The sequence below is a fragment of the Mya arenaria genome, chromosome 4, assembly GCF_026914265.1.
Source record: "Mya arenaria isolate MELC-2E11 chromosome 4, ASM2691426v1".
Classification (NCBI taxonomy): domain Eukaryota; kingdom Metazoa; phylum Mollusca; class Bivalvia; order Myida; family Myidae; genus Mya; species Mya arenaria.
Window position 1 is genome coordinate 61,754,997 of NC_069125.1, and position 24,914 is coordinate 61,779,910.

At 37.2% G+C, this 24,914-nt stretch overlaps 2 protein-coding genes across 3 annotated transcripts in view; one reads left to right on the forward strand and one right to left on the reverse strand.

The window, feature by feature from the left end:
• On the reverse strand, positions 1-24,444 carry LOC128231642 (squamous cell carcinoma antigen recognized by T-cells 3-like). Its single transcript, XM_052944682.1, has 22 exons — positions 24,236-24,444; positions 18,708-18,834; positions 18,411-18,515; positions 17,899-18,083; positions 16,655-16,760; positions 16,262-16,386; positions 15,117-15,272; positions 14,173-14,311; positions 12,846-12,953; positions 12,556-12,618; positions 11,908-11,966; positions 11,485-11,594; positions 9,110-9,222; positions 8,849-8,925; positions 8,510-8,707; positions 5,770-6,058; positions 5,483-5,589; positions 5,095-5,289; positions 4,335-4,424; positions 3,981-4,064; positions 3,515-3,678; positions 1-273 (listed from the first exon to the last, which is right to left on the reverse strand). Exons 1-22 carry the CDS (start codon positions 24,401-24,403, stop codon positions 99-101), a joined length of 2,943 nt encoding a protein of 980 aa, XP_052800642.1. The 5' UTR covers positions 24,404-24,444; the 3' UTR covers positions 1-98.
• Positions 24,440-24,914, forward strand: part of LOC128231643 (probable serine/threonine-protein kinase ndrC) — a 9,457-nt gene continuing 8,982 nt past the window's right edge. Inside the window, exon 1 of one of the 2 annotated variants that reach the window (XM_052944684.1) lies at positions 24,440-24,541. The gene's annotated coding sequence lies outside the window, so the exon portion shown is untranslated. Of the gene's footprint in view, positions 24,542-24,642; positions 24,822-24,914 lie in introns of those variants that run through there. The other variant, XM_052944683.1, reaches the window with a different exon arrangement.

Below are 24,914 nucleotides of genomic sequence, written 5' to 3' on the forward strand. Positions count from 1 at the left end.
CTTATCTTTTATTCAAGATTTATACACTAACAAAATTTATGTACATGTCTATTAAAATGTGTACCACACATCACATGATAACATTAAACGGTCATCTATTACTTTTTTAACAACATATTTCTAAAGTCACTGTTGCTCATTCCTGTCTTGTTGCCAGTGTCTGAGGGGTTAGTGTCCTTGTTCTGTGATGAGCCCGGAGCAGGCTTGCTAGAGATGGGCTTCTTGGAGACTGATCTTGGCATTAACATCACCTGGGTCCTGGCAACACCGCGACTGCAATATTATGAGATGCAATTGTCAAATGAATGCAATAATTCTGGTAATTTATTTATTAAATACATTCCATAATTAAATCAATATTCTGGTTATGGTAAACTTCTCCTCCTAGTTATGAACAAATAGCTACAGTTGGGAACAATGTATGCTCTGTGACAGGGTAAAAATTTGGACAAGCAATCACACCATGCTTCACTTTTCTACTATTTTGTTGTTTTTAAACAACCAGTATACTATAATACATATCTGCAAAGAAGTTGGTCGTCAACAGAGGCACGGTCATCAACACTACAGTTTAATGTTGGGAGGATTTGGTTCAAGCAATTGTGAAATCATTCTTATCATTATAATAATATTTTTATGACGTTTGTAGTCAATAGCTCAAACACTTAAGGAGTTATGCTCCAGACAAAATATAAGTATTAAAATGACGAAGACAGAGCTGTGAGTCCTATGCAATGCACTTCTCCTCAAAAAAATATATCTGGTTGCCCACAAAGGCTTTTGGATTTATTCTCCAGACCAAAATTACTTTTAAGAATACACAAAGGGCAATAATTCTAAAAATACCAAAAAACAACAACAGGGAAATTATGCTCTGCACTCCTTCTCAGTCATATCTCAGTAAATGATCTGTAAATTAAGTTTGAATTCAATACCAAATATGGTTTTGGAGTACTGCTAAAGATTAGTATAAAAATGTAAAAAGGCAATTACCCAAAAACCCCACAGACAGAGTTACTGCACTTCTCCTTTATTAGATCTATTGTATATGAAGTCTGAAATCAATACCTCAAGGACATAAGTATAGAAATGAGGTAAAGGGGAAATACTTCAGTAAATGTGACAGGTATGATTAAAGCACTTAATCTCATTGTTATCGATCTAAATTCCAAGTTTCCTTTCAATCCCTTCAGTACTTTTTCAGTTATGATCCCGACGAGCAGTTTCCTAATTTATGAATACTGTAAAAGTCAGAGGTTTTATTTCGGCTACAACTAAATGTACGGGAATGGCTATTGAGTATACTGCCCTCTGGCTATTTTTCAAGTTACATTAAATCCCATAATTAGTTTTAATGTACTTCTCCCGACAAGGGTATGGTGGAAGGACACAAAAAGCAGCAACTTTATGCTCTACCTTTGCGGAGCATCATAAATTTAAAAGAAAGACATGCTTTTGGCTAGCAATACAAATTCCATATCTAAGTACCATGTAGTTGCAATATCTCTTATTTACTTGTTTAACCATTTTAGATGTTTGGTGACAAAATGTCAACAATGTCTTGCCTGCCAATGTCACATTCAAAGAAAAGTTCTGTGAAATATTGCTCTTTAACCTGATGGCTATGCATGACAGTTATGCTGGACAAGTCAAAGTCTGACTAATTATCCCAGTGTAACATGACCTAAAGACATAGGCCACGCAACTGACACTCCATCTTATCATGGTGAACACTTATCCCAAACTTTTTTAAAATCCCCCAATTCATGGCTAAGTTACAGCCAGGACAAGCCAAAAAACAAGTGAATTTGCCAAATGATCCTTGAGTGTGACCTTGACCTTTTACCTACAGAATTGCATCTTGCACATGTGATACACATTCTTCTCATGGTAAACATTTGTGCCTAGTTGTTTCAAAATACCCCAATGCATGGCCAAGATACAGCCAAGACAAGCCAAACAACATGGCCCAATGACCCTTGAGTAAGACATAGGGCCCAAAAAATAAATACCTGTGATTCCGGTAACATGGCGAAAAAAAATAGGGTCGGTCGGTCGGGATTTTTTTTTTTACAGTTTCCATATCATGCAATTTTCTGTTGAATCAGATCAATTATGTTATATCTAAGCGTTTCATAATTTACAAAAAGTCAGAGAAAAACAACATTGTTTAATGTCTGAAATCATTTCCTTACCTTCGACTAGCGTATTTTCCCGCCAATTTTGCCCATGAAATCTGGTGTTTTTTGTATACAATACTCGTTTATAAGTCGCGATCGGTTTTTAGAACAAATCCAGCACTTCAGTTTCTACAAATCTGTGATAATGTTCTACTCAGTCAATTATCAACTAATTTTGTTAATTTGCTTGGTGAAAATCGCCGATTTTCTTTTCAACTGTGAGCTCCTTAAAATAGGCCTTCAAGTGAAGGTAGGTTGAAAATAGAACAAGTAAACGCGGATATGGATTTATTTTACTTATCTTATTTTCGTACAATCAAAGTTTCATTCATATTTATAGTAAATTCAAACATTTCGGTCATTGTTATAAGATTCCCAGACGATGATTATCGATTATTATTTTTTCGATCTTATGGTATTTTCTTACTAGCCTAGGCGAAATCCTGGCAATCAAATGGGATCATACGGTATCCGACTGACCGAATGAAATACAAACCATAGCCACGCGCCTTTGATATTATCACCGCTCGTGCTCTGACGTCACAAGTTGTACCGTCTGATCTGCAGCCGACACATTCCAACAAATGTGTCGTTAACTTTCGAAGGTTTTTGTTTGGATTTCAGTTGATGGGACTTCTTAAAATAAGCGAATTAAATAATCATTGATATTTGCGGCAAAGCCTAATCGTAAGAAGCCTGCATGATATATAATCGTAAAAAAGTAAGTTTTATTTTGGACATGAATAAATAACAGCGCGAGGTATAATCCTAAATATTTTCATTTTAAAGACAGCAAAATATGTTGCAAATATGTTGTGATTAACCACGTGTTTGGACCGTAAACATGCGTTCGCCAATTTTAAGATATCGGATAGGGTTCGCAGCCCTCCGCCATTTTGTTTTCCTGTCGACATAGCGTCTCGGTAATACATAATAAGGAATGAAAGTTTATTCTCCGGGGACATAGAAAGACAAACAACGAAAATAATGACGATATATTTAAAAAAAATAGATATTTTTTACGATAGAATTAATATTTATTTTTTACTTTTATGTCTAAAAAATGATTAGGGTCGGCGAGGAAAAATAGGGTCGGTCGGGTTACCGGAAACACAGGTAATTTTTTTTTTTGCCTAGGTATTGCAAAGGACATGACATCTGCTCATGGTGAACATTTGTACCAGATTATTTGGAAATGCTCCAATGCATGGCCAAGTTACAGCTGGGGAAAGCTAAAAACCAACAGCATGCACACATACAACAAACGACTGATGTGGTGAGCATGTCAAGCTCACTGTAAACATGCTTGACAAAAGTCGTTCATAAACGTGTACCTGAGAGTTTCTTTCTTGCCCCCTCCAAGTGTTGGTACAAAGCTGGTCTCTTCCCTCTGGCTAAACTGAGCCTTGCGGGCTGGAGGGTTGCTAATGGCAACTTCAATTGTGTGCTCCCCAACCTGAAGGCCATCTGTCTTCAACAGGGCCTGGGATGCTGTTTGCTGAGAGAGGAAAGTCAATGTTTGTTGGGTGAACATTCCAAGGAAGAAGGACAATACTTTGTTTTAATGCTTAACTAAATATTTCTTACGATTCTTTCCAGGTCCAGCTTAAAACGGTAAAATAAGAACCTTACTTAAAAGTATGAACTGGGCCTGAATTCAACCCCAATCAGCTGAATATACGTTTATGTTACATTTTGGTTATTGATTAAACTTACTTAAAATATTATTTATTTCTGATGTCTACTTCAGCCTTCAGTACAAATGTTTAAGGACCAGTTAAGAGAGAATAGAGCCCCTACCTCATCCACATATTCAATATATGCCAGCCCCTTGGAGGCCCCACTTCTGTAAGTGACCAGCCGGACACCCTTCAGTTCACCATACTTTGGATAAGAAAAATAAGCATGAAGACAAGGTTTCATTCCAAGTTAATCGAGTTACAAGTACTCTACTCTAGCAACCAAAATAAGACATGCTTATAATCAGTCATTTATTTACATGCACACATACAACATAACAAATGTTCTATCAACTCTTTGCAAAAGTAACAGTTTATGCGCTCAGTACACGTATTAACAAACATGATCATACAGCTCTTCAATGACATCTTAACAACAACAGTTTACTTTATTTATATAAAGAATATATCCCACCTGTGAGAAGAGAGTTTTTAAGGCCTCCTCCGTGCAGGTGAAAGGGAGGTTCTTCACAAACAGCTTGTTCTTCTCCATGGAGGTGGGATACTGGAACACACGGGTGGGGTGAACCGTTATGCTTTCATAAGGGTGAGGGTTTACAAAATGCAAGCAAACTGTTTTGTTTTGTATCACTTTTGCAATGCAGTGCATACACTGCAAGTGAGAACCAAACAGCAAACGATCGCAGCAAACATGATAACTGAACGCATGGCTAGTTAGCTGAATATTGTCAACAATGTTTTGGAACCGGTATAAAATTTATTAGATGCCCTTGGCGAGATTTTATAAAATTTAGTAATAAATTCATCACAAATCATAAAAGTTCTAACATGATAATTAACAGCACTATAAACATAAAATGTCGCTATATAGCGTGCACATTCATTAATGTTATTCATTTATTACATCATAACAAAAGTTATTGCACTAGTTGTACATCAATAATATATACTGACATTTTTTGAACTTATTCTATGTGACATAATTTATGACATAAGGTAAAATATTGAACTTATAATAATTCTGTTACTGCATATATATATATGTTATTGTTAGAAAAACATAATTCCAATGTCTGATTTGCTTGAAACAATTCATTCAATGTGATTTTGCAAGTAATGTACATGTAGGTTATATACCTCTACCCTAGCTAAAATGGAAACAGAGATTGACTATCTTAACACATTTCAGATACATGTAAATAATGTATAAATACCTTAAAGTCAGCCTTAGACTTGGTTTCCCCCCTCTCCTCATATCTGGAGACATACATTGGTCTTCCCTCCATGGCTGTACGGTCATAGGCGAGAGCATTGGACACGGACAGCTGGTCAGCAAACTGGACGTAACCATAGCCCTTAGACTGACCCTTGAAGTTCTTGATTAGCCGGATTTCCTCTATTTGACCACACTGCAAGGGAAATGTTCTCCAATTACTGTATTTTGTTAGTTTTTCAATTGTATGCTGGTGCATATATGAGACAATAATAAAATAAGCTCAAAATTACACAATAAAATCTACTTATATACCAGCTTTCAAAACTATAGTAGGCAGTGGAACATTTCTTACAAGTTTATCATAATGAGTGCATGCATCTACTGACCTTCTTAAAGAAGTCCCTGATGTTATCCTCATCCACCTTATAGTTCAGGTTGCTTACAAATATTGTGTAATTGGCTTGTTCAGAAAATTGCACTTTTGCTTCAGAATCTGAAACAAATCCGAAAAAGAATAATTATGTCAAGTTTGTTACATTATCCAGAATATAAGAAACACTATTTCGTTCACACAGAATTGGACATTATTTCTCATGATCATCAAACACAAATGTTTATCTTGTATTACAGTGCTTTCTTTTTCCTTTATGAAAAAAAAAGTTGCTTATCAAACCTGTTTTGATTTTTTTCTCTGGTGGCTCCTGGTCTTGTTCCTTATCAGCACGGTAACCAGGGGGAGGGGCAGACTTCTCCAGTGGTCGCTTAACACCTGGGGTTGGAACCACCTTGCTACTACCCTCAGTGGCTGGTGGGGCTGCTTGGTCCCCATTGCTTGGAGGGGTCTCTGGTTGCACCACCTCCCCTGCTCCCTTGTAGCCAGGGGGAGGTGCTGATTTGGTGAATTTAGCTGCTACAGGCAGGGGAACCTTAAAGCCTTCCTCAGGGGTATCCATAGATTCATTCTGAAACATAACATCAAAGCAAAGTTTGAAACATCCATGTACATGTCACAGTAACGACTTATTAAAATTGTTTGTCAGCATTATACGATTCAAAGTTTCTCCTTGAATTGACAATAAAAATATACATACAGTAACAACTTTTTAACATTATTTATCAGCATTATACGATTCAAAGTTTCTCCTTGTATTTACAATAAAAAGAAATATATATATGATGGAAAATATTAGCATTTACATGTTGGTTAAGTCATGTTGTACCTTTACAATAATGTTTCTAGTTTAAAATACTCAAATGAACATAAAATCATAAAATGTTTACAAATTTGATCTTGATATTAAATATGTGAGATTTTCCAGAGTGTGCAATTCTCTATTTTTGTGTTTGTATGTATAATGTACCAGGTATAGCATGCTATCAGTGTTTGTATGTACAATGTTCCAGGTATAGCATGCTATCAGTGTTTGTATGTATAATGTACCAGGTATAGCATGCTATCAGTGTTTGTATGTACAATGTACCAGGTATAGCATGCTATCAGTGTTTGTATGTACAATGTACCAGGTATAGCATGCTATCAGTGTTTGTATGTACAATGTACCAGGTATAGCATGCTATCAGTGTTTGTATGTATAATGTACCAGGTATAGCATGCTATCAGTGTTTGTATGTACAATGTACCAGGTATAGCATGCTATCAGTGTTTGTATGTATAATGTACCAGGTATAGCATGCTATCAGTGTTTGTATGTACAATGTACCAGGTATAGCATGCTATCAGTGTTTGTATGTACAATGTACCAGGTATAGCATGCTATCAGTGTTTGTATGTACAATGTACCAGGTATAGCATGCTATCAGTGTTTGTATGTATAATGTACCAGGTATAGCATGCTATCAGTGTTTGTATGTACAATGTACCAGGTATAGCATGCTATCAGTGTTTGTATGTACAATGTACCAGGTATAGCATGCTATCAGTGTTTGTATGTACAATGTACCAGGTATAGCATGCTATCAGTGTTTGTATGTACAATGTTCCAGGTATAGCATGCTATCAGTGTTTGTATGTACAATGTACCAGGTATAGCATGCTATCAGTGTTTGTATGTACAATGTACCAGGTATAGCATGCTATCAGTGTTTGTATGTACAATGTACCAGGTATAGCATGCTATCAGTGTTTGTATGTACAATGTACCAGGTATAGCATGCTATCAGTGTTTGTATGTACAATGTACCAGGTATAGCATGCTATCAGTGTTTGTATGTACAATGTTCCAGGTATAGCATGCTATCAGTGTTTGTATGTACAATGTACCAGGTATAGCATGCTATCAGTGTTTGTATGTACAATGTACCAGGTATAGCATGCTATCAGTGTTTGTATGTACAATGTACCAGGTATAGCATGCTATCAGTGTTTGTATGTACAATGTTCCAGGTATAGCATGCTATCAGTGTTTGTATGTATAATGTACCAGGTATAGCATGCTATCAGTGTTTGTATGTACAATGTACCAGGTATAGCATGCTATCAGTGTTTGTATGTATAATGTACCAGGTATAGCATGCTATCAGTGTTTGTATGTACAATGTACCAGGTATAGCATGCTATCAGTGTTTGTATGTACAATGTTCCAGGTATAGCATGCTATCAGTGTTTGTATGTACAATGTACCAGGTATAGCATGCTATCAGTGTTTGTATGTACAATGTTCCAGGTATAGCATGCTATCAGTGTTTGTATGTACAATGTTCCAGGTATAGCATGCTATCAGTGTTTGTATGTATAATGTACCAGGTATAGCATGCTATCAGTGTTTCGTAAAAGAAATGAATTGTAATTGTTTTGTGAATTTGATGTAATAAATATGTATTATAAAGATGTTCCTCTGTGTTTTGTATTTATTGCACTGTATTTTTCTGTTGATACATGCTTTTTGTATACCGGGTAAAGCATCTGGTTAAACTTGATATTTTAATGTTTATTCATAAAGATTTAAAGCTTATTTGAACAAAGTTGATGGTTTATTCATAAAGCATTTGAGACTACTTGAATAAACCTGGTAGTTTACGGCTAGTTTGTCATGAATGTTGGCTCCAAAGTTTTCAATTACAACTTCACACAACTTGCAATTAGTTTACGTGACTTTTTGGTGAGAAATTTGGCCCTTCATTTTTTTTATTCTTATCAACTGATACAGATATGTTTAAATGCAATTGTAAATTGCCTAAAACCAAGGAGCTTCTCCAGTGGTCGCTTAACGCCTGGGGTTGGAGCCATCTTGCTACTACCCAAGGGCTTTGTATCCTTTGACCCCCACACATAGCGCTGCCCTGGACCCAGTATCTGGTGCCTAATGTGACCCCCAGGACCAACGGAATAAATTGGCGATAACTATGAGCTACCAAGAGAGAGCCTTTGTTATGAAAAACAACACTTATGTTACCTTTCTTTTGTATGGCTGGATGTTTTTAATCTCAGACGGTGTATCTCCCTCTCCCTTTCTCTTGTTGGGCTTATTCTGATTCTGGGACTTCTGTTGTGGCTTTTCGAACTGTTTCTTGCCCTTCTGTCCACCTTTTCTATCAAACCCCTTCTTTTGGCCTTTCTTATCATGTCTGGGTTGGTCTTGTTGTGCTGACTCCTTTAAATAAATATGTCAATGCAACATAATTATTGTGAAAGCCAAATGTAACTCAATTCCTTTTCTTGGTACAGAATAAATCACAATTCCCTTAAAAAAACTTGAAAAAAACTATCAACTACAGAATGTACATATACATACTTTTTCTCTGCGTTCCCTTATTCTAGCCATTTGTGCCTCACATTTAGCAACAGCTTGCTCATACTGTTCAAATGTCCCTGAAAGTTAATTGGAATTTATAGATAAAATAAAATTTTAATAGCAGATGATAAAATAAGGTACCTGACCATTTTTTATTTATTCATATCATTAATATGCTTCTACATGCTTTTTTTGTCCATCTTAATGTATCTTATGGCTTTAATAGACATTATGACATCCAATTTCCAAGTTAAACTTTACCTTCAAGCCTTTCAAAGTTGATGAATGCATCTACAATTGATTCTGGCCAGTCACTTACAGAGTTGAGGGCTCGCTGTAGAACTTTCCGACAGTGCTTAGCGTCTCCAAATTGCCTGAAAAGGTCGGCAAGTCAGCATCATGTAGATTCAATTCAGGACAATAATTGATGCTTAATTAAAAGAGCTTGTTATTCAATTTAACATCATATGAAACAATGCCATTTGGAAACTAGAGATTGCTTTTTTGGAAAAGCGCTTGTCTCCCCTATTGTGTGGTCGTAGCTGAGAAAAAATAAATGATGGACATGAAATTTGTAACTTTGGACTGGAGACAAACCAACAGTGAAGTTTGGTTTATTCGATTATATTAAATAGTGAAGAGAAGAAAGTGTTGTTGATTAATCATGGAAAATGTAAACGAAGTTTGCATTGTATGAAGTTCCTGGGCGCAAGCGTTATTCAATTATTGATCGGAAACCATTTTTCAGCTCACAGTCATCGTGACCATGACCTTTTACCTACTGATCACAACATCAATAGGGATCATCTACATAACCAACTTGCATACCAAGCATTAAGTTCTTGGGTGCAAGTGTTCTTAAGTTACTGAGCGGTAACCATTTCTTCAACTCAAGGTCATGGCAACCTTGACCTTTGACCTACTGATCTCAAAATCAATAGGGGTCATCTACTAGTCATGACCGACTAGCGTACCAAGAATGAAGTTCCTGGGTACAAGCGTTCTTAAGTTATTGAGCAGAAACCATTTTTAAGCTTAAGGTCACCGCCAACGTATCATTTTTTACCTGAAGGTAACCTTGACCTTTGACCTTTTGATCTGAAAATCAATAGGGGTCATCTTCTAGTCATGAACAACTAGCTTACCAAGTATGAAGTTCCTGAAACCAAAGGATCTTTAGTTATTGAGCGGAAACTTTTTCTTCACTTCAAGGTCATGGCAACCTTGACCTTTGACCTAGTGATCTCAAAATCAATATGGGTCATCTTCTAGTCATGACCAACTAGCATACCAAGTATGAAATTCCTGGTTGCAAGCGTTCTCTAGTTATTGAGCGGAAACAGTTTCTTCACCTCAAGGTCACGGTGACCTTGACCATTGACCTACTGATCTCAAAATCAATAGGAGTCATCTACTAGTCATGAACAACTATGAAGTTCCTGGGTACAAGCTTTCTTTAGTTATTGAGCAGAAACCATTTTTAAGCTTAAGGTCACTGCCAACATAACATTTTTTACCTGAAGGTAACCTTGACCTTTGACCTTTTGATCTCAAAATCAATAGGAGTCATCTAATAGTCATGAACAACTAGCATACCAAGTATGAAGTTCCTGGACCCAAAGGATCTTTAGTTATTGAGTGGAAACCGTTTCTTCACCTCAAGGTCACGTTGACCCTGATCTTTGACCTAGTGACCCCAAATTCAATAGGGGTCATCTACTAGTCATGACCAACTAGCATACCAAGTATGAAGTTCCTGGGTCTAAGAGTTCTATAGTTATTGGGCGGAAACGAAGTGTGACGTACTGACTGACTGACTGACTGACAGACTGATGGACTGACTGACGGACAGGGCAAAAACAATATGTCTCCCCATGAATGGGGGAGACATAAAGATATTACACGCAAATGATTTTTACATGGAAGGTCACCACGACCTTGACTATTGACCTTGTTACCCCCAAAACAATTGGGATCATCTAGACATCATGACCAACCTCACTTCAAAGTTTGGTGAACCTAGATCAAAGCATTCTCCTGATATTGCACGGAAATATTTTTTTACATTAGAGGTCACAGCGACGTTGACCTTTGACCTTGTGACCCCCCAAAATATAGGAGTTTTCTAAACCTCATGATCAACCTCCCTACCAAGTTTGGTGAACCTAGGTCAAACCATTCTCAAGATATTGAGCGGAAATGTTTTTTACATTGGGGGTCGCCGCGACCTTGACCTTTGACCTAGTGACCCCAAAAACAATAGGGATCTTCTACACCTCATGACCAACCTCCCTACCAAGTTTGGTGAACCTAGGTCAAACCGTTCTCAAGATTTTGAGCAGAAATGTTTTTTATATTGGGGGTCGCCGCGACCTTGACCTTTGACCTAGTGACCCCAAAAACAATAGGGATCCTCTACACCTCACGACCAACCTCCCTACCAAGTTTGGTGATCCTAGGTCATGCGGTTTTCCAGTTATCGATCGGAAACGAAGTGTGACGTACGGACGGACTGACGGACTACCGGACTGACGGACAGGGCAAAAACAATATGTCTCCCCCAGAGAGGGGGAGACATAATAAATACATCATATTGTAAACACAATAATTTTCACACCATTTCCAGCTGTTCTAACCTTTCAAATCTGTAATTTTCCAGCCAGAGAGCAGCCTCGTTGGCACGGCCTGCAGCCATTATCTCTGCCCACAACTCCCGAGCCTTCTCATGGTTCTTGCAGTGCTTTACCTGGAAGTAGAAATCACTTTTTTTTCTTCTTACGATGTAATTTTACGTCTTTTAAATGGTGATAACAATTGTACTTGTTAATGTTTATAAAACTTAACATCTCTATTTAACTGTAATCATGCAGTTGTTGCATGTTCTTCAATGACATGACATATACCCGGTATGTTATGGCACATTTATGCAAAGAACCTCTTTTTTCATGTATAAGTATGTGTACCTGCATGCACCACAAGTTCTTATCATGCAGCATACAGTGCAAAACTTATCAGAAAATATAGCAAGTACCAGTATTGAAGAATTGGCAAGTTCTTACCTCAACTATTGCCCAGGTCTGCCTCAGAATACCATTTGGGTCACCCTCAGCTCCAAACCCTTGGAAACCATACAAGGTTATATAGAGGATATTTCATGAGTGGTCATTCAATAAGAATTTATTCTACAAGTTTTCTAAAATTGAAAAAAACAAAACCTTTTTCATCAATTTTAGTAAACAAGTTTAACAAATTTCGTATCAATATTCTATTTATATCATTAATACTAATTTGATTACTTTCAGCTCTTTTTTATCTTGATAAAATGTCGCTATATAGCGCATACATTTACAAATCTATTCATTTACGATGTCATGTCAAAAGATATTACACTACGGAACATATATATCAAAAATATAAATTATGACCTTTTACATGCTTGCGAACTGATTTATGATATAAACCTGTACATGCAGTTGTCTTTTAAGATGAAATATATTATGTTTTCGACACATGACGGGTTATAATCATACCTTAGACAAAAACATTGTTTTTACTCCTTTTAAAAGTGATTCAAAACATGTTTATATCTTAGACAAATGTATGTTTTCTATATTAATTTACACAAGATTTAAAGAGAGAAATGAGTTTCAAATGAACGATGTAACAATCAGTGTGATACATCTAGGCACATTCCAATGTCCACCCACCATCCAGTTGTTCAACAGCCTTCTCTATGGACAGTCGGAATGTTTCCAAGTCCTCCTCATAATCTGAAAAATGACTCACTACTTTAACATAATTGTTTATTGTGTTACATTGGGATATATGTTGTACTTAGCTCTTTTTTTAAAATGATATTGAATGTAAAACAATTTTATGGTAAATCAATCCATAAAGTTTTTGTTTCGTGAATTCCGGTAATAAAGGAAGTGGACAATGTTCATGCATATGCTCTTATATATCATTTCTGTCAAAGCAATGAAAAGATGTACTCCACCTTGGTCCCACTTGATGCGTCGTCGAAGGTAGTCTAAAAACGTTGTCCACAGGAGCAAGTACTCAGATCCCTGGGAAAACCCTGACAACAGGGCTGCTTCAAATACACCTGCAAATGCAACAAATACATTGATGGAAATGAGCTCAACATTTCCATAATGTTTCTAATGTATAACAACTTTGTGAATCGGGTTAGAAAGAATATACCAAATTATGTGAAGCAAAATGTTAACTCTCTAAGCAGGTGTTAAAACAAAGATAAACAGTTTTTACAACTAAATTTTCCGGTTATGTTTAGAGCTACACATAACTAGAGCTGTCACAGGAGTGACGAATACCCCCAAATGCCGCCTGGACACAGGAATGGCAAACCATTCCTTTGAAAAGAGGCCATAACTCCAAGGTTACTGCACACTGCATCTTCTTTTATCATGAATGTATTGTTTGTCCGGAAACCGTTTTTTTTTTTTATTTTCGAACAGGGCACAAAAACCTTTACTCCACTGGCCCCATTTTCAATCACAAGCATTGTCTTCACAGAGGCTGCCTATACAGCAAGTTTCATCACAATATCTCATGCCCAATTAAAGTTATGAAGCAGAAACCATTTTTCTATTTTTAGTAACAGTGACCTTGACCTTGGCCCCACCAGCCCCAATATCGAACTTGACCTGTATCTTCTGATGTTACACCTGTGTACCAAAAAATGTTCAAATCTGTCAAGCCTTTCATGAGTTATTGTCCGGAAACCGTTTTTCTATTTTTAGTAACAGTGACCTTGACCTTGGCCCCACCAGCCCCAATATCGAACTTGACCTGTATCTTCTGATGTTACACCTGTGTACCAAAATTTTTTCAAATCTGTCAAGCCTTTCATGAGTTATCGTCCGGAAACCATTTTTCTATTTTTAGTAACAGTGACCTTGACCTTGGCCCCACCAGCCCCAATATCGAACTTGACCTGTATCTTCTGATGTTACACCTGTGTACCAAAATTTTTTCAAATCTGTCAAGCCTTTCATGAGTTATCGTCCGGAAACCATTTTTCTATTTTTAGTAACAGTGACCTTGACCTTGGCCCCACCAGCCCCAATATCGAACTTGACCTGTATCTTCTGATGTTACACCTGTGTACCAAAAATTTTTCAAATCTGTCTAGCCTTTCATGAGTTATCCTCCGGAAACCATGAAAACCGACAGACCGACCGACAAGCTCACTCCTATATACCCCCTCAAACTTCGTTTGTGTGGGTATAATAAGTTTTAAGTATTTCAAAAAATGTCACAGCCTTTCAAAGGGAGAGGACAGAATATTTTCCACAGCTGACCTTTGACCTGTTTAAATGGCTGCTGAGCCCTCTCGAGTGTGAGAAGGTAGTTCTGCCAGAGCTGGGCACACCAGGGGCAGTTACGCACACCTCGTTTATACACTCCAATACTCAATGACGGCACTTGCAACTTGTGATCCTGTCAAAACATGTACTGCTGTAATTATATACCAATCTCATTAAAATCATGTCCTTGAATACACTTTACCATTTAATAGGATCTAAGGTTCACTCAAAGGAGGTTATCTGGAATGCTTTCTGTCAGTCAATCAGAGTCCAACTTATGATAGATTTGTACCTGTGATAAAGGTACATTAGCGATATAAAGCTGGGATTCCATAATTAATTCAGAGATTAAATATTAAACACCTATCCTTTTCTTTACCCATAAGCTTGTATAGCTCAGTCAGTAGGTTGGAGGAAAAAAAGAAGAGACTTTAATGTGTATGTAGGTTCGAATCACATCGTCGCTCTTTTTTGTCAATTGTACTTTTTTTTAAATATATCATTAAAAAACACTTTTGTCAGTCATTTTGTGATATGTATACTGTATGTGACTGTATACGTTCAATTTGAAAAAGAATTAACTTCCAAGAACAAAGACAGTCAGTTGTACATACCGTCTAATCGGCTGTCCTATAAATACCTATTTTGGAAATAAAGATTATTTACAATAGATTTCAACAGCTTGGATTCAGATCTTGCGTAGTAAAAAGTTATATCATTAACTTAGGTGAGATTGCTGCATGTACTTAACAGAAATCTTGATATTTGTGTTACAAATTAAGACAGTCCATTCAGCAAGGAAGTGATAGCTTCGAAATATACATGTATTCCCAATTTTCCATCTTAACTGATCATCAAACTTGATGGTTAACACCAGAAAAGATAAATAAATATTACAAGTTGGGTTAAATATTTAACAACTAAAAATAAATGCTCACTAAGTATTTAGTGTACTGTAACCAGAGGTGTGTGTTGAGGCAGTTTTCCTGTATGGCACGCTCATATAGACACTGTATGCGGGCCGGGTCTCCCTCCTTCTCCTCATAACTTATGTACTCCTGGTATTCCTCCAACCTTGGTGGAGACACAGCTGCCTGCAAAAACATGCTAGCTTTTTAGATGTGGATACAAGGCTGATAGCTGTTCCTTCTACATGAGGATGTTTCTGATCATCTCATCATACTTGTAAGAACCTTATCTTTACTGAACAAACAATTACTGTCGTCCTTGTAATTTGAAATAGTTTATTTTTAATAGCCTGTCTATCTGAAAATGCTTTTTAATGTACAGTGTGTAATGTGTATTACTTATTCTTGCTTTTGGAACCAGATTTAAAAAAACAACAGCCGTCACAAAGACAGCGCGCTCGACTATTCCGCCCCTTTTAAGATAAGAATTGCCAAAGTTTTAGTGTAACATGCATGGATCACTGTAAAATAAGATTAAATGCAAAACCTTATCCAGAATTTCTAGGTCAAATAATAAAAGGGCAAAATTTGTATTATATGGAAGATAGAGTAATCATACTTAATTGTTTAAAGTTTCAATACAATTCAATACATCAAGTAGTTGCTGAGTTATTGACTTACATGTGTTTACATGCAAGAGCTGTCACAGAGACAGCGCGCTCGACTATTTCCCCGCGTTTAAGATAAGAATTGCAAAGTTTTAGTGAAACATGCATGGAGCACTGTAAAATAAAATTAAATGCAAAACCTTAACCAGATTTTCTAAGTCGAAAAATAAAAGGGCCATAATTAGCATGATATGCAAAATAGAGTTATCTAACTTATTTATACAAGTAGGTTGGATGGTTGAGTAGCGTTGCATAAAGTCTCAAAACAGTACATCAAGTACCTTAGATATTAACCTATGAGTTATTACGTGCAAAACCTTAACAAGAATTTCTAAGTCGAATAATAAAGGGCAATAGTTTGCATTATATTCAAGAAAGAGTTATCTAACTTAATTCTTCGAATAGTCGAGCCAAATATTGCCAAAACTTTATCACTGTACCAAAGTACTATATACATTGCAAATTTAATAAGGAAATCAAAGGCTGATGGATATTGTAAACATTCACCAGTTTCTTTTCGTAAGGTCTGATTTTCTCCAGTTTGATGAGAGCCTTGTTGAAGGTCTGCTTGACCACCTTGTCTGCCTGACCCTGCAGCCAGTCCTCATACTCCTGTAGTGTCTCCTCTAGAGCTGCACGGGAATCATTATAGTTAATAGTACAATTTTAATTTACAATATAAACATGTATTGTAAGCCAAGCTTTTCAAATGTTCAATCAATATCAATTATTATTAAGGATGAATTCAGCCAGTAGGTTGAGTATACAGATTTCAAATTATGTACGATTCAATTTCTATGAACTTGCTATAACAAAACATGACAATTTTAATTTACTGATAAATAAATTAATATTTGGTCCCTTGACCGTATCATTATGTTGCACAATGTTGGTATTGACCTTGTAGAGGGACGGAGATCTGCCTCTTGAACAAGGCCTCCACCCGGTCATGCTGCTCTGTAAACTTTCTCTCCTGCTCCTTTGACGGCACACTGCCAGCGGCTGGCTGAATTTTGCAATATATAACATACCGGGTAGCCATAAATCAATGAGATCTCATTACAATTAATTAATGAATCATTACAGCATTTTCTTCCAAGAACTGGTATATTGCAAAATGACATGGGGTACCTCATTAAAGTTTGAAAGTAAATCTCTTCTAAAGGCATAGTAGACTAAACAAGAGCTGTCACAGAGACAGCGCGCTTGACTTTTCCGTCGCTTTTCAGTGTATGGATTGAAAAGTTTTGGCGAAACATGCATGGATCACTGTTAGATTGGATTTCAATGCAATACATGATGTGCTGAGATATTTACATAAATTGAATTGAAAAATATTTGAGGTGGTACGCAAATTTTATTGAAAATTTTAAGTAAAAAAGGGGCATAATTCTGTCAAAATGCTTGATACAGTGACCTTCTCCTGTGTACAGGTTGGGGGCATGATTGTGAACAAGCTTGCAAAGTTTTAAAGCCAGATGTCAATGGACTTTGAAAGTATTTGAGGTGGTATGCAAACTTTAATGTAAATTCTAAGTTGAAAAAGGGGCATAATTTTGTCAAAATGCTTGATAGAGTTACCTCCTCCTTTGTACAATTTGCTGGCATGATGGTGAACAAGTGTGCAAAGTTTCAAAGCAATTTGTCAATGGACTTGGAAAATATTTGAGGTGGTATGCAAACTTTAACATAAATTCTGAGTCGAAAAAGGGGCATAATTCCGTCAAAATGCTTGATACAGTGACCTCCACCTGTGTACAAGTTGGGGGCATGATGGTGAACAAGCTTGCAAAGTTTTAAAGCCAGATGTCAATGGACTTTGAAAATATTTGAGGTGGTACGCAAACTTCATCGTAAATTCTGAGTAGAAAAAGGGGCATAATTTTGTCAAAATGCTTGATAGAGTTACCTCATCCTGTGTACAAGTTGGGGGCATGATGGTGAACAAGCGTGCAAAGTTTCAAAGCCAGATGTCAATAGACTTTGAAAATATTTCAGGTGGTACGCAAACTTTAACATAAGTGGTTACGCTGACGCAGACGCTCGGGTGACTAGGATAGCTCTCCTTATTCTTCGAATAGTCGAGCTAAAAATAAAACAGTTTATGTGGTATCTTTTAATAATTATACTGTAAATGATGTTACCAGAAGCCCAGCCAGTATGGCATTTTCGAACTCTCTAAAGGCTTCCCAAAGGTTGCCTCCTTTAGTTACATGGAGGCCACAGGCAGTTAGTGCACACTCAAATGTGTCTCTGACTTTTTTCACCCCATCAGCCTCACCCATTCCACCGATGCTGAACTGAACATACTCCAGCCACACAGGGACAGCTGTGAAAACACAAATCATGTTTGAAGCTAGTAAGCTTGATTTTGAACACAGCTGTGTACAAACTGACATAAGTCAAATCTTTTCGTTTCCTGGGAAGAAATCAGTACTAGTTGTGTCCATTTTAAAAGACCATGGCGAGGTGCCCTCATACAGCTTCACCCCACACCAACTGAATGAGGTTGAAACTGTATAACAACAGAATTTCAATGTTAATTCAATATACCAGTACCATACAAGTCAAATGCACTATTAAATGATAAATAGCTTCTCTGTACATAAATACTTATCTGAGAGTGGTAAAAGAACTGTGCTTGTTTCATACATACACAAGTAATCTTTGACTGCCTTTTCAAACAGCTGCCTAACATTCTCCCTGCTAGTTTCATCCGAAACAAGTCCAGCTTCATCTTGCAACCATGGTAACCATATATCTGAAAATAGGATTTTAATAAGAATTCCCTTCACATGACATGTAGTTCATCAAGTGTACGGTATCCCATATTTATCATAAAAAATGGTAAATCAAAAAAGTGGTTGTTATGTCGATTGAGCCCAAAAACAATCTTCTCCTTTAAAACGTGATAGAACATTGCACTTTTAACAGTTTTTAACTCAAAACTCACCTTCTGACAATGGGAAAAGTTCACACATTTTCTCTCTAGCTGACCGAAGAGTTTCCAAATCACCAAGTTCCCTAGCAGTCTTTATTATATTCACATGTGCATCATACATGAATGGGTTTTCTAACAACTGAAATAATGAAAAAAATTTTTTTAAAAACTTAGCAAGGTGAAGAATTTGAAGACTACCTCATTGAACTATTCTGTCAGTGACTTTTGCATTTAAGCAGTGTTTTTTATCTACCTAAAGAGGGCTGAAATTGTGGGGCCAAAACTTGACCACATGATTCACAATTCCATACAAGAGCTGTCACAGTATGTGACAAATGCCCCCGAATGTGACATTGACCTACGAACAAGGTCAGTACATGAAAAGCTGATCTTGCCTTTATGTGTCAAATACATATGGCAAGTTATTTTAAATTTCCTCTGAACATAAAAAAATACCACCCATACTTGACAACCTACACTGTTATGTCCTTATATTCAGAATTCCCTTGTGAATAAACACTTTCACTTTAGAGGTAGGGACATGGGTCTTGCACAGGACACATCATCTTCGTATGTGGAACACATGTAGCAAGTTATTTTAAAATCTGTCCATACAAGGGAAAGTTACAGCCTGGACACGACAACCTATACCCTATGTCCTTGTATGCAGCACTCCATTGTGAATAAACACTGTGACCTTGACCTTTGAGGTAGGGACACGGGTCTTGCACGCGACACATCGTCTTGGTATGTGGAACACATGTGGCAAGTTATTTTAAAATCTGTCCATACAAGGGAAAGTTAAAGCCCGGACACGACAACCTATACTCTATGTCCTTATATGCAGCATTCCATTGTGAATAAACACTATGTGTGACCTTGACCTTTGAGGTAGGGACACGGGTCTTGCACGCGACACATCGTCTTGGTATGTGGAACACATGTGGCAAGTTATTTTAAAATCTGTCCATACAAGAGAAAGTAACAGCTCGGACACGACAACCTATACTCTATGTCCTTATATGCAGCACTCCATTGTGAATAAACACTAAGTGTGACCTTGACCTTTGAGGTAGGGACACGGGTTTTGTACGCGACACGTCATCTTGGTATATGGAACACATGTGGCAAGTTATTTTAAAATCTGTCCATACAAGGGAAAGTTACAGCCTGGACACGACAACCTATACTCTATGTCCTGATATGCAGCACTCCATTGTAAATAAACACTAAGTGTGACCTTGACCTTTGAGGTAGGGACACGGGTCTTGCACGCGACACATCGTCTTGGTATGTGGAACACATGTGGCAAGTTATTTTAAAATCTGTCCATACAAGGGAAAGTTACAGCCCGGACACGACAACCTATACTCTATGTCCTCATATGCAGCACTCCATTGTGAATAAACACTAAGTGTGACCTTGACCTTTGAGGTAGGGACACGGGTTTTGCACGCGACACGTCGTCTTGGTATGTGGAACACATGTGGCAAGTTATTTTAAAATCTGTCCATACAAGAGAAAGTAACAGCCCGGACACGACAACCTATACTCTATGTCCTCATATGCAGCACTCCATTGTGAATAAACACTAAGTGTGACCTTGACCTTTGAGGTAGGGACACGGGTTTTGCACACGACACGTCGTCTTGGTATGTGGAACACATTTGGCAAGTTATTTTAAAATCTGTCCATACAAGGGAAAGTTACAGCCCGGACACGACAACCTATACTCTATGTCCTTATATGCAGCACTCCATTGTGAATAAACACTAAGTGTGACCTTGACCTTTGAGGTAGGGACACGGGTCTTGCAGGCGACACGTCGTCTTGGTATGTGGTACACATGTGGCAAGTTATTTTAAAATCTGTCCATACAAGGGAAAGTTACAGCCTGGACATGACAACCTATACTCTATGCTTATATGCAGCACTCTATGGTGAATAAACACTAAGTGTGACCTTGACCTTTGAGGTAGGGACACGGGTCTTGCACGCGACACATTGTCTTGGTATGTGGAACACATTTGGCAAGTTATTTTAAAATCTGTCCATACAAGAGAAAGTTACAGCCCGGACACGACAACCTATACTCTATGTCCTCATATGCAGCACTCCATTGTGAATAAACACTAAGTTTGACCTTGACCTTTGAGGTAGGGACACGGGTTTTGCACGCGACACGTCGTCTTGGTATGTGGAACACATGTGGCAAGTTATTTTAAAATCTGTCCATACAAGAGAAAGTAACAGCCCGGACACGACAACCTATACTCTATGTCCTCATATGCAGCACTCCATTGTGAATAAACACTAAGTGTGACCTTGACCTTTGAGGTAGGGACACAGGTTTTGTACGCGACACGTCGTCTTGGTATGTGGAACACATTTGGCAAGTTATTTTAAAATCTGTCCATACAAGGGAAAGTTAAAGCCCGGACACGACAACCTATACTCTATGTCCTTATATGCAGCACTCCATTGTGAATAAACACTAAGTGTGACCTTGACCTTTGAGGTAGGGACACGGGTCTTGCAGGCGACACGTCGTCTTGGTATGTGGTACACATGTGGCAAGTTATTTTAAAATCTGTCCATTCAAGGGAAAGTTACAGCCCGGACACGACAACCTATACTCTATGCTTATATGCAGCACTCTATGGTGAATAAACACTAAGTGTGACCTTGACCTTTGAGGTAGGGACACGGGTCTTGCACGCGACACGTCATCTTGGTATGTGGTACACATGTGGCAAGTTATTTTAAAATCTGTCCATACAAGAGAAAGTTACAGCCCGGACACGACAACCTATACTCTGTCCTTATATGCAGCACTCCATTGTGAATAAACACTAAGTGTGACCTTGACCTTTGAGATAGGGACACTAGTCTTGCATGCCACATGTCGTCTTGGTATGTGGAACACATGTGGCAAGTTATTTTAAAATCTGTCCATACAAGGGAAAGTTACAGAGCCGGACGGCCGGACGGACGGACGGTGCGATTTTAATATGCCCACCTTCGGGGCATAAAAAGTAACCATTTTCATAACAGTATTTTTCAAATAGAGATATATACTCGTCCTAAACATAATCTAAATTCATACTGGGTCTCATATAACTGAATTCTCCCAGTATATTACGGAAGAAAAATGCCTCAGATGCCTGTCAGACTAATTTTTGTCCAACTGTTTTTAGCCTGAAAGTGAACTTGGACACCAAATTATTGGGAACAGTGTTTCGAGGAATTTTGCCCCCAAATAATAGAAAGACATCCCTGAAATGGATATGCCAGAAAAGTAAGGAGAAAAGAAATATACATGTAGTGTGCTTGGGTAAGAACCTGCCGCCCTTATCTCAGTCAGCAGTATTCAAGCAGCCATGAGGTTTGATCAAACATTGCCCACTTTCCTCCTCTTATCCTTATACGTGAAATTTCTGTGTTATGCTGCATGTTTTTGACTCTCGTGTAGTCTTATAGGCCGGAGTCTGATGCTTTTAAACAGGGTTTTCATTAAAATTTTCGTAACTGGGCTGACCCAGTAGCAGACGTGAACCTCTGGCAATGACAGAGAGGTAGAATTAGGTCTCCAAAGCGGTAGATTGGGTTCAAAAGCGGTAGAATGTCTTATTCCTGTAATTATCAGTCAAAAGCAATGATGGAAACAATGTAAACAAAAACTTGTTATTTGTAACTTTTTTTAGATTTTCTGAAAAAAAGCATAAAACAAGTCATGGTTCAGAGTGTAGTCAAATGTCAGTGTTTTTGATTGAGAAACAGAAGGAATATTACTTACTCTGACTTGTAAAATCTGGTTTATTTTCAGTGGAGTTGCTAATTAATCAAGTCAGACTGCCCAAACAGGTCTGAGTGTAAGTGCAGACGACTGCAGAATTGTGTATGTTAATTTTCCCACCAAAATGTCATAATTATTTTATACACTGTAGATAATTAATAACACCTTGGAAATGTTGTTTTCTATAATGTTTCGACAGTTTTATAATGTCTTTAAGATTAGCAAAAATGCTGATTAGTAGGATGCCAATTAACAAAGAATGCTGATTATATATAATAAATAATATATAAGTGGTCTTTGGTACCGTAATGGTAACTTATCAACGATCACAGCCTAAGTTGTTTATTGCTACAGTATGTTCTTTAAAGTGACAGGCTATTGGGGTTATTTTAGAATGATTGATAGAATTTTTGAGGTTTTTAAAAGAAATTTAAGGCCAATTTGATAGAACTTTTTAAAACACCATTCAACAGCGGTAGATTTCAACATGAGAGCGGTACAGCGGTAGAGGGGTATCAAAAGCGGAATATTTTACCTACCACCGGTAATGTTCACATGTATGCAGTAATTTCCATTGTAATTTATAAAGGAATGGAAATTTGAATCAGTTGAAGTACTATTGATAGACTAGTAAATCTGCTGGTGATCAGTAGAAAAGCGCATGATTTGTGAATTTGGGACCGGCAATAGTGCTTGACCCCTGGACTTATATAGATTTTGATCCAGCATTCGTTTATTCTATATGAAAATAGAAAGAATAATGGTCAGGACTAAGCTTCGACCTTGACTAAATATGATAACTGACTGGTAGTCAAAATTAAGACTTCATCTTGTAAAAACATTGTATTCTGAACACAAATTTGCATGAATTACCACTTTGTAAATGTGCGATCATACAGAAAGATAAAAACTAATTTTTGTTATGAAACTTGATATTGTCCCTACTCTCTTTCTTCTTTTCAAATCACAAATAGATATATTCTTCAGAATTATCCTTTGCTGCATATCAAGAGAAAACAAATACTAGGCTTGGGGTTGATGTCTGAAGATCCTGACATGGTGAAAGAACTGTCTTAACCAGAAGGCTAGAGGATGTGGTCTAGGCATCTACAGACTTCTACAAGCTTGTGACCATACTTCAATTGGGAGGCAAGCTGGTACAGATGGTGGTCGAATCGAAAACCTCGAGAGTATGCCCAATGTCCCTTGTTTGCGCCAATACAGGGTGGTAAGAATCTTTTTGAACAACTACAAAAATGGGGAGCTTGGGACATCCAAAAATATGATCAATTGTCTGCTTATTTGTATTTATGACAACAAAATGTGACAAAGACAGTTAAAATAATTGGGTCTTACCAGGCCTTGATACTGGCTCTAGTGAAAGAAAGTGTATGCCTGAATTGGAGTTTGAACTCTACCCCTTTCTAACCGCAGTCACCACCACAACTGCATTGGAAGTGGCCCGTATGGCTGACACTACAGGGCCTTTTTGGAAGTGGGCCTTTTTTACCCGCATTTAAAAAAAGTCCTGGTTGAGTAGTTCTTACAAGAGATTAATCATTTAGTAACAAGCTTGGCCTAAAAAATATTCAACACATGGAACTACAGACACGTTTGAAATACATGATGTATTCATCATATTGTACATCTCAAGATCCATTGAAGCACCCCAGTTAGCTAAATGGATCTTGAGATGTACAATATGATGAATATATCATGTATTTTCGCGAAAAATAAAACTAACTTGGCTTTTGTATTCTTGAATTTGTATTTTCAACTTTTCTTCACGATTGTCCTCCTCATTATCATCACTCGTATCGTCTCCATCACTGTCGTCAGCTGACATATCCTCTTCATCATTTATTTCCATACTTTCTTTATCCGTACCGGCTTCGTCGATTTTATCCGCCATTTTGAAGCTATTTTATCGAATTGTATTTGTATGGAATGATAATTGTCGGGTTTTGGTTTTAATAATGAAAATTTGAATAAATGTGTTTTTATTTTGCCTGGGAACTATAATCAATAATTACTAAACCATATTAAAGAAGTAATTTAGCTATTATGTACTATATTTTAATGCAATATTTCATTGTAACACTGTTAGTGTTCTTTAACCATGAAACGGTGTTGAAGTAAACTTTTCCGCCAAATATATTTTTACATATATACATGTACAATTTATTTCCCAACTTCATTTGATCTATTTGAGCAAAATTATTCAGGCTTTATATGTTTTTAATAATATCAATAGTTTTTTGACAGTGTAGGATAAGCGTGGAAGAAATTGAATGTCTAACTGAGATTGTTTCGATTCTTTCTCAGTTTCTGTGAGTATGTTATATTGGTTCCAGATTCTTTTTACTTAGTCCTTACATCCAAAAAGCATCTATTTTTATGTAAGCAGTTACTAGTCCAAGAGA